General features: G+C 35.7%; 1 protein-coding gene across 1 annotated transcript; it reads right to left on the reverse strand.

The window, feature by feature from the left end:
• Positions 1–240: 240 nt before the first annotated feature.
• Positions 241–2,895, reverse strand: LOC131642497 (protein At-4/1-like). Its single transcript, XM_058912739.1, has 8 exons — positions 2,761–2,895; positions 2,569–2,674; positions 2,424–2,479; positions 2,269–2,346; positions 2,105–2,178; positions 1,223–1,356; positions 1,011–1,106; positions 241–888 (listed from the first exon to the last, which is right to left on the reverse strand). The coding sequence occupies exons 1-8, from the start codon at positions 2,821–2,823 to the stop codon at positions 740–742; spliced, it is 756 nt and encodes a 251-aa protein (XP_058768722.1). The 5' UTR covers positions 2,824–2,895; the 3' UTR covers positions 241–739.
• Positions 2,896–11,202: the final 8,307 nt, after the last annotated feature.

Below are 11,202 nucleotides of genomic sequence, written 5' to 3' on the forward strand. Positions count from 1 at the left end.
CAATCATTCTACACTTCTTCTCTCAATTTCTCTCCCCTTATTAGTTGCTTTAGTAGCAAGGCAACTAGAAACATTTTATTTCAAATCCAATATATTGGTGTTGTTTCCTTTTTAACAAGTTAGAATATGTTGTTATGGCTCTTGATCGAACTTTCTTAAAAGAAAAATGAAAAAGAATAATGGCTCCAACAACACCTGAACATGATACTTAAACATACACGTACAGAGGCCTTGGCTATGTGATCATGATAAGATAGTTAATATTAACAATGATAAGATGGAGTTGTTCACAACTGAGGCCTGAGTCTAATGCGTGCAAAGACTGATTGTGATAAGGAGTACAACAATGAAAGGGACACAAACATGGTGTTGTGGGTGTAGATGGTGGACAAGATCGAGAAGGGTGTAAAGGGGGTTCAATTTTGTTTTTAACCGAATCAATGGTCTATGCTATTATATACTAGAAGATGTTTACGTCTGTTAATGTTGCGATCAAATTTCAATGGGCTTCGGCCTTTGGATACCTAATTCCGGTTCGACTTGAGAATAGTGTAACCATGATCTTTCGGGTCATTTTCCATCATAGAACATAACCAATAGACTTATTTAGGCTTACCCTTTTTTCCTCTACATCAACCCCATAGAGGCTTGGTTACAACTAGCAATGCTTAGAAAGTATGTATATCACCCTGTTAATATCGGATATATGCCTTATTCTCGTGAATTAAAATTGTTATCATTACTTACCCTCTTCAGTATGAGAGAACATTCTTTTCAGGACCTCGTTCTCCTTTCTTAGTTTCATGATTTTCTGCTTAAGTGTTTCCACCTGCCAATTTGATGTCATTTCTTGTTGTTGATCAACCATCTTTGCCTTAAAAAGCAGCACTGCAGTGAACACAAAAAGATAATTTCGACTGATTTTACAAAGTGACAGAAAATGAAAATGCTCAAACAGATAAATAATCGGGTTTTATGCAAGTGTAATTGCTATGAATTTAGTGGCTTACATTCTTTTTCCAAATTTTGCATTTTTCTGTTCAAGTCATTTTTCTCTTCCTGCTCAGCCGTAAGGCAATCTTTCAAATCCCGGATTTCAGAACTATCTGTCAAGCCATGATGACCAAATGAAACAAATTTTCAACCAATAAAGATATATTGCAACCTTGTGTTGACAAAAATTGATTCTTGTAAAGGTAAATTATATAATGAAGTGCCTCACATTTTGATTCCACTTCAAAATGGATTTGGTCCAACCGGTTTGATAGAACTTGCATATGGTTTTTGTGGGCTGCTATATCTCCATTGAGTTGACTTATGGTTGCTTCATAAGCTGCTTTCTCTTGTAGTGATTCCCTAATGTAAAGTGAGATCAATGTGTTAGTTAGTTAGATCTTGAGCTTAAAAATCAAAATTATTTTCATACAGTAAATTTGACACACCCAATTTCATTCAAACCCTTAAAATCATAATTTAAGCAGATTTTGTACGAGCCTCCAATACTTAAGCACGAGATCTTAAGTGGGATCAGTCGGCTAGTGAAAGATCATAAAACTCGGATCGTTAGCTCGGCATGGACGATCCTACCGAAGGGAAAAAAGGTAATTTCATACATATACATACTCACACATACACAAAAACATGAAAATTATAATATAGTCCCCAAAAAAAGACCCCCAACACGTTTTTTTTTACGATCTTGCTTCAAAAAGCTCGATCTTAACCACACCGGCGACGAAAACGATCTTTCTCTAATTGTAACACTCTCAAACATCTTTAGCACATAAGATCTTATGATTTTATGATCTAGCACTTGATCTTGACAAAAATTATCCAATATGTATCAAAATTCACATATCATGTTATGGACATTGATTCCACTTTAATTAGACACACTTCACCTCTACTATGTAAAAATAGAAGTGTGTCCACTTTCATTGAAACACAAAAAATTACCTAAATACTCCTCACATAATTCATTCATAACTAACTCAGAAATTTCAAAATTCACATTGAATCTCCAATAACATGGCCATCATAAGAAACAAATAATAAGTTTCAGTAGCAGAAATGTCTATACAAGTATACAACCATGAATACTCACTTAACTTTCGCTTCTAAACTAGCAATTTTTCCATCATATTCTTCCTCGAGCAATTTCAAAGCCCTCCTATGTCCCTGCTCCAAAAGAAAAAAAATTCCAACAATTAACAAGGTACGTTACTACTAGTAATTTTCCCTCTTTCAACTTCAATTTACAAAACTCACATCTTCTTTAGAGACAACTTCATTTTTCGATCTTTCAAGCTCGTCTTTCAAATTCATGCATTTCGCTCGAAAATCAAGCTGTGTAACAATTAATCAAATCAAAATAACAAACACAGCAACGACACATTATTTCAAATTCCGACCAATTGAAGAACCTGATCAGCCACATTCTTCAAGGATTCGGAATACAGTTTCGCCAACTCTTCATTTTCTGAAACATTGCAAAACTAAATTTAACTACAAAACAAATTGAAATACTGCATCTACGAATTCTAATAATTTTATGCTTATTGATCGAACCTTTTTTGAGGTTATTGCAAGTGATTTGGAGAGATTCTCGCAATTTTAACTCAGTACTGTGTTTGGATTGCAGTGATTGGAATTCCGAAATGCTACTCTTTACATCCTGAAACATTGCATCACCGATATTCATGAAAAATCAACGGAAAATTCAAGGAATTAGGGTTTAGTGATGGTTAGGGTTTTGAATACCTCGTGGATCTGATTGAAAGCTGAGAGGAGTGACTCCATTTCTTCGTCACTCGTTGCCGCCATTTTTCTCTCTTTTTCGAAAATTATAAAATTCGTATACCTCTTGCAACGATTTTTCAGTTGTTAATAATTGAGTGGTATAATCATATTTTTGGGTCATGGGCTCATTTCTCACATCTGGGATGAAAGCCCAACAATTTCTTTGATAATTTCTTTATAGATTCCCATGGAATGGAAAACCCTGCTGAAAACCTCAAAATATCATTCAAAGATGCATCTCTGAAAACACTTACAAAATTGGGATTTTGGTTAATTCGGCGATGCGTCTCCGAAAGCACCCAAAAAAATTAAAATTTTGGTTAATTCGAATATGCATATCCGAAAAAATCCCAAAAAATTAAAAATTTTAGAATATTAATTAATTTGAATATCTTAAAATTGATATAATTTATAAGTTATGAATAATAATAATGATATTTCTATTCTAATTCCAATTATAAATTAAAAAATAAAAGTCATAAAAAATTTCATTATTTTTTGATAAATTTTACATTATAATTACTAAAATTATAACTAATACACAACAATTTTGATTATATAAAAAATAAATACATTAATAATTATTCAACAAAAATTTAAAATAAAAGAGATCAAGTAAGAATAAAATGATTAACTACTTTATTCATATTTTAATATAAATTTTAAATTACATAGTTTTTCAAAATAATAAATAAAAATCACAAATATAAAAATTATTTTAATAACTAATTATGATAAAAAATCATTTATATATAAAATAATTTTTAACTTTAAAATTTTTTTGAAAATTTTGTTTATAAAATAAATTTTTTTTAACTATAAAATTGTTTTAAAAATTAGTTTATGAAATGATTTTGTTATGTATCATAAAAAATAAAAATTAAATATCTTTATTATTATTATTATTATTATTAATTTTATATATAAAAATAAGGTGTTATTTAAATATTTATTAGGCTGATATTATTATTATATGTTGATTATAAAGATATGTATTTAATAATATATTTTAATTAATACAATTAATTATACTATTAATTGTATAGATTCACATTGATTTTAATTTTTTTAATAAGTATTGAGTTCTTTCAGATATGCATATCGGAAAATCAAGACCAAAAATTAGAATATTTCGGATATGCATCTTCGAAGATGTCCCTTTCCCAAAAAAAATTGTCTTCGGAAGTGCATCTCCGAAGTCACATTTTTTTAGAAAAAATGTGTCTTCGGATATGCACTTCCGAAATAACTTTTTTTTCCAAAAAATTGCCTTCGGAGATGCACTTCTGAAATATAAGGGTATTTTAGAGTTTTCACCACGGGTTGCTAAGAAGTCAATGAGGTCTATAAAGAAATTGTCATTTCTTTTCCACCCTTGTATTTGTTAAATTGTAATTATTTTGTGTCGAAGTGTTTGTAATTGTCGAAGTGTTGTAACCATGTTGCTACTCACAGATTCGATTTAGATCCAAAATAGGTATTTTGGGCTTTTATGTTTTGGGCTTTTGGTTTAGGGAGAAAGCATACCTAAAACTATAAATAGAGAGTAACCCCTATTCTGCATAAGAACTTGTATTCACAGAATTTGCAGTTACAAGTGAATAAAAGGGTTTTTCACGGTTTGTGGGCAGAGAGAAACTCTGCATAAATTCATCTTCTTCCTTTTATTTTCGTAAACCCTAATTCACCTTTTTCCCAAATTCCCTTTTCTTTCATTTTCATTGTGAAGTGATAAAGAATTACTCAAAAGTTTGAGTTTAATTCCAACATCTGGTATCTTGAGCTCCGGTTAAATGATTCAAGGCAAGAGAATGGTGACGTCAATGAATCATTCGAATGGTTAGTGATGTAGAATCTACAAAAGAAGCTTGGAGATTCTTGAAAAGTCTTTTGGAGGTGCAGAAAAGGTGAAAGAGGTGAGGTTACAAACTCACAAAAGAGCGTATGAATTGCTTCAGATGGAAGAAAGTGAAAGTATAATTCATCTCTTCACTAAGGTTATGAAACTGGTGAATCAAATCATGGTATGTGGAAAAGTGTTGACATTAAGATCAGTTGTTGCAATGATCTTGAGGTCATTGGCTCCTAAGTTCGACCACATAGTGGTAGCCATAGAAGAGATGTCGCTGATGATCACAACTAGAGATGAAAAGAGATTCAAGGACCATCACACATGTCTAGAAGGAAATATTGGTTTTTCAACATAAAGTCTTCTATGAAGAACACTGCAAAATTTGCAAATGACAATACTCTAGCAACTGAAGGTATTGGTGATATTTTGATTATGAGGAAAGATGGCAAGAGATCAGTAATTTCCAATGTGTTATACATACCAGGTACGAAGAGAAATTTTCTTAACATTGGGCAGTTGGTCAAAAAGAACGACAAGGTGTCGATCAAAGACAAGATGATGAGACTTGTCGATGTAAGTGGGAAGTTAATCTTCAAGGCTCCCATGTCTCAGAATAGAACCTTCAATATTAAACTAAATATGGTGGAGCATGAGTGTCTTGCAACTGCAGCTATCAGAGATGAATGGATATGACACTATCAATTAGGCCATCTCAATTTCAATTGCCTCAGAGAGTTGAAAAAGAATAAATATGGTTTCAGGATTACTAGAGATCGACATTCCAAGAGAAATGTGTGAGGAATATGTGCAGGCAAAACAACACAAGAACAATTTCAGCAAGGATGCAGGAAGCAAGTCGAAGGAAATCCTTGAAGTCATATACTTTGATGTATATGGACAAATCCAGGTGGATTCGAATGGAGGTAACAAATACTTTGTTACATTCATAGATATTTTAGTCGAAAACTATGGACTTACCTGATCAAGAAGAAAAGTGAAGTGATTGAAGTATTTTCCAAGTTTAAATCTATGGTCGAAAGACAAAGTGGTCGAAAGCTCAAGGTTCTGAGGACTGATGGTGGTGGAGAGTATGTGTCAAAAGACTTCGACATGATATGTGAAAAAGAAAGGATTGTGCATGAGGTGGTGTCACCCTATACTCCATAGTAGAATGGAACTGCATAAAGGAAGAATTGAACCATCATGAATATGGTGATAAGTATGTTGAAAGGCAAGCATTTACCTAAAGAGTTTAAGGGCGATGTTGTATCGACGGAAACATACATTTTGAAAATATGTCCGATGAAGAAGTTAGAAGGAATTACGCCAAAAGAATATTGGTCTAGTGTGAAGCCTAGCTTGTGTCATCTGAAGGTATTTGGATCTATAACACATAGACATGTGCCTGATCAGTTGAGAAGAAAACTTGATGGCAATTCGAGTTAGATCATCCTAATAGGATATCATTCGACTGGTGGATATAAGTTATTTGATCCAGTGAACAAGCAAGTTGTGATTAGCAGGGACGTGATCATAGATGAGCTTAAGGAATGGGATTGGACTGAGAATGTTAAGAAGGATTCAATGATAATCTTTTGTGATGAACTAACCACTTAAATCGAAAGAGAAGAAGTTGGACAATAAGAAGTTAGAGGTGATGCAGGTCCAAGCAAACCTTAGAAAACAAGACACATGAATTCAAAGTTGAAAGAATGTGTGGTTACATCAGATGATGTGGTCGGTGACGAAGGTGAACTGGTACATTATGCTTTCTAAGCATATGTTAAACTCGTTAATGCAACTGAGGCATTCTAGGATTCGAAGTGGGTGAAATCTATGAATGAAGAAGTGAAGTCCATCGAAGAAACCAACTTTTGGTCACTTGTCGAATTACCTCAAGGCAAGAAGGAAATTGATGTGAAGTGGGTATACAAGGTGAAGTGTAACCCCAAGGGGGAAGTGACTCGACACAAGGCAAGGCTTGTGGCGAAAGGATTTGTTTAGAAGGAAGGAATCAACTTCGATGAAGTTTTTGCACCTGTTTCTAGAATCGAAACAATCAGGTTGGTTGTTGGTCTGGCGAACATGAACAATTGACACATGTGTCAGATGGATATTAAATGTGCATTCCTGAATGGACCCTTTGACAAAGAAGTCTAGGTTGCACAACCAGTTGGGTCTGTGAGACATGGCAAAGAAAGAAATGTGTACAAGCTGCATAAATCCCTGTATGGACTTAAGCAAGCTCCAAGACCTTAGAATAAGAAGATCAACAGTTTCCTAAGGGAGAAGGAATATTTGAAGTGCACAACTTAGCATGGAATATATGTAAGAAGAAGTAAGAGTGAATTGCTTATACTATGTCTCTATGTAGATGACTTGTTGATAACAGGTAGCTGCAAGAAAGAGATCAAAGACTTCAAAGGCGATCTCATCAAGGAATTGGAAATGTCTGATATGGGAGATGTTTCATATTTCCTTGGCATAAAATTCTACAAGAGTAATAGAGGCTAACTGATGCATCAAAGAAGATATGCAAGTGAAATTCTCAAAAGATTTGAGATGGAAGAATGCAATTCAACTTCGACACCTGCAGAACCAAGACTGCAATTGTTGAAAGAAATAGATGAAGATGATGCCAACTAGGGGTGGCAAAACGGGACTGTTTACCCAGAAAAATGGTAAACAAACGCTAGTTTCCTTTTTAAAGGTTACTTTTGCGGAATCAACTAGAATATTCCAGGACTAATTGCTTTAATTTGTTTATTACGTGTATCTGGTTTGTATTAAATGCAGCAATAACTTTTAAAGTAAGAGTAAACACTGAAATTAAAGGCTTTAAAGTAAATAAAAGCAGTAAAAGAGCAGTACATGTGCACTGAAAATGAGATTTAACGTAAAATGATTGCATAAATCAGACTGGTACGCATACGTACATTCCAAAGTTGCACTCGTCACTCATCATTGCACAGAGATTTGAGTTTACTTGTGTTTTGTAGAAAATGCGGACCTTAAACTGTTCCTATGGAACTTGCTTAAATAGTAAAAATAAAATAACTACTACTAACGGTCGACTGATTATCAGTCAACACGTGTCTTCGACATGCAAGATCTTTAACTGTGAGACCTCCACGCGTCATGTGAAAACTGCCAGAAAACTGCTTGCAACTGCCTCTTGACTTCTGATGCTTTCCGACCTCAATGCAAAACTTAAACAAAATGTCTAAGTTTTTTCTGTTTTTTCTAGTCGAACCTGCATCTTGACTAAATCTAGTCGAACCTTGGTCAATGATGGTTTGTAGATAGTCGAACGACAGCTTTGACTAAACAAAACCTTTCAGTCTGATTTTCCTCTTTAGATTCTTTAATAATCTCAACTGTTTTAAAGATTACTTACCATTATTTAATAAGTCGAAATCCTAGGGTAACAAATTGCCCCCCAAGCGACTTCTTTCGACTGACTTTAGGAAAGAGAAAAGATGGCGTTTCAGTTCTTTCTTGGGTTTCGACTTTTGTTCTCTTATGACGCCATGATTACTTTGCACATCCCTAGGTACTAATTATTACCTAATTCTTAGGTAGTGGGCTATAACTACTCCCCACTTTCTGAAAACAGTTTCCAAAGCGTTTCTCTGACATGACCTTTGATTTCACAACTTCTTTTTCGCACGATTTCTGCTGACGTCATTATCAGCTTATATATATATGTGCAACTCTCTTCTCCTTTTTCTTTCTTTCTCGTTTTACTTCTCTTCTCAAACGTTTCAGAAAGAACCATCTCTTTTCCTCTAACCTTTACCCATTTTCTTCTTCTCCTTTCATACACAACAATGGCAGCTACAACCACCAACACCTCTGTGTACGCTACGGGTATGAACCCTTTAGGGTTTATTATGTCCCGTGAAGAAGAAGAACAAGGATTAGATTTCATTCCTCAACCCAACCTTACTGAAGCCAAAGCCATCATTTGGCAAAACCAGATGTTAATCCCTTTTCAGATTACTGATAAATTAATGGCTTTCTCAGGGCCATTACCAAATCATCGTTACCACCCAGAACAAACCACTGGTTTCTTTCCTTGCTTCCAAACCACCATGCCTTTAGCTTTCGACAAACCACGTCCCCTTGACTTGAAGTTTATGGACCCTTCGCTGAGGGTGTTTCGTTCGACTCCAGCTCCTGAGCATGTTGCCTTCCTCACCTACTGGCTCTCATACTATCTGTTTTGTCCAGGATCAGTTCAGATTGCCAAAGCTTACATACCTTTGGCTATTCAGATTCATGAAGGTCGAAAGGTCTCTTTAGGTAAGCTTCTCCTTGCTTATCTTTACCATACTTTAGGCATAGCATCTTTAAGGATCAAACGTCTGCACGAAACTCCAAAACAAATCTCTCTGTCGGGACCTTATTGACTCTTGCAACACTGGTTGAATGCCACCTTCGAGTCACATATAGGTTACACTGTTTCCAGGTCCATTCTAGAGGTCATGTATGACCGGAGGGTCGAAGGCATCAAGCTTGCCTTTCAGACTCCTCAAGATGAGTCTAACAGGCCCAACCTCCTGAAATATGTGAGATTATTTTCTGAATGTAAAACATTCATAGCTTCTATGGCCCCTTTTTCCAATCGATGCTTTGGGCCAACTTGGTCCAAAGCTGTTTTCCCTGGAAACACTCCAACCCTTCGAGCTCAACTGAATGCTATTTGGGCTGCTTTTCTGACCCCAACACTTCTCTCTCATCGTATTGAGTCGATAGGCAAGTGCTATGGGTTTGTAAGTTATCAACCAAATTTGGTCTCTCGACAATTTGGTTTGAGCCAGATGCTGCCCAAAAGCCTATATTCTCATGACAATGACATTTGTTACTCCGGTCGACCATTTACATCTCGTCAACACCTTGACTGTTTAAAGTTTCATAACAAACAATCTCTGGAACACCCAATTTTTACCTTTCAAAACTCCTATTTTACAACTAAAGAGTTTAGTGAGTGGTGGTCTGAATACTACCAACTATTTGATCGAGATTCTTTTATCAAGAAACTGAATACTGCGTTCGACAAGTTGGAAGATCAACTTACCATAAGTAAGTATTTTATATCTGCTTTTGTTTTCTTTTCATTATCAACAGCAATATTCTAATATCAATTTTAGATCTTTCAGGGCCTGATCTTACCAATCAAATCGAAGCTCCTGCTCCTAAGCCAGGTCGAAAGCGCCCCAGCACGTCAAACAACACCACCACCAAGAAAAACAAAACTGTTAGAAAGGTACTTAACTTGATCTTTAATCTTGTCAAATCTACATTAACCTTCATTAATTGTTATTCTTCCTTTTTCAGTTGGTAGTTCCTACTGAATCGGACGAAACCACATCTCCACCGAATCAGGAAAGTGAGATCTTTTCACGACCCCCGCTTCCGACTTCACCAAAAAGACGAAAAGTTGTAAAGAACATTCCCAAAGTGGTTGTCAAGCCTCAAACAGCTCCAACAATTTCTTCGTCTCAAATTCTTACTGAGGTAACTTAGCATTTTCCTCCCATATATCTCTTTCAATATCTCTGTTTTCTAACATTTTTCTTGAATAGAGTGCACCAACTGTCGACCACACTCAGGAGAAAGTTGTCGAAGTTGCTGAGAAAACTGCTGAAGCCACTCCTGACTCTAACCCTTTTAGCCCTCAAAGGACTGATGCTTTTGGAAGCAACACTGATTCGGCTAACACTCCAGGTCGAAGTCAAACAGATCCTCAAGACAAACCTATCGTCGAACAAACAACTGTCATGAAAAATGTTGAAGATATCCCTCGACCAGAACACAATGCAGCTTCTCATTCAAGACCACATTCTATTGCCGACGATACTAATTCCAACAGTTCTCTTAGTCAGGAAGAAATTCTGGACTTGAAGAAGACTAATCCCGTGGAGGCTCTCTTTCGACTTCAAAAACTGCGACCAAGTTCTTTTGAGATTCCTGCTCAATCGACCAATCCTGATGCTGAGATTGATGCTTCTCTTGTCGAAGCTATATGCCAGCTGAAAGCCCATCTGAACGAACCTGAGTTTCTTGCTGTTCTTGAGAGTTCTGAACATCTTGGTGGAGAAATTCGAAAAATCCTCGACTTACTAATCAAAGCTTCTCTTCCAGCAGTTGTTGTTCAATTCTTCTTTGATTTTGAGGCATACTTCGACCAGCTCTGGAGGGACCTTATGACGAAGAAGAACATTACTCGTCAGGAAAAGAACAAAGAGCATGAAATGGAGAGGGAATGGGATGCCAGTGTAGCTTCGACCAAAAAGGTTGAAGAATTTCAGGAGAAAACTTTAAAGTTCTCTGATAAGAAGGGAGAGATCGACAACAAGATTGCTGATTACAAGGCTCAAATTGAAGACCTCAACAAGAAGATTCAAGATCTTGAACAAGAGAAAATCAGTTTGGCTCAAACTGAAGAGGTCCCTTCGCCTGAAATTGTTAACCAGGAAGTCTTGAAAGGACTTGGTCATGGTGAAAATGCCCTCAAGTTGGAAAGCAGCGTTCGACAGCTCAAACAA

The sequence above is a fragment of the Vicia villosa genome, unplaced genomic scaffold (genome assembly GCF_029867415.1).
Source record: "Vicia villosa cultivar HV-30 ecotype Madison, WI unplaced genomic scaffold, Vvil1.0 ctg.005128F_1_1, whole genome shotgun sequence".
NCBI classification, from domain to species: domain Eukaryota; kingdom Viridiplantae; phylum Streptophyta; class Magnoliopsida; order Fabales; family Fabaceae; genus Vicia; species Vicia villosa.

Bases quoted from the DNA above. Each gene is read 5' to 3' on its own strand.
- LOC131642497 (XM_058912739.1), bottom strand. From the start codon at position 2,823: ATGGCGGCAACGAGTGACGAAGAAATGGAGTCACTCCTCTCAGCTTTC. The intron at 2,347-2,423 runs GTTCTTCAATTG...ATTGTTACACAG, and splicing joins TGAAGAATGTGGCTGATCAG to CTTGATTTTCGAGCGAAATG. The intron at 1,107-1,222 runs GTGAGGCACTTC...ATGGCTTGACAG, and splicing joins TTTTGAAGTGGAATCAAAAT to ATAGTTCTGAAATCCGGGAT.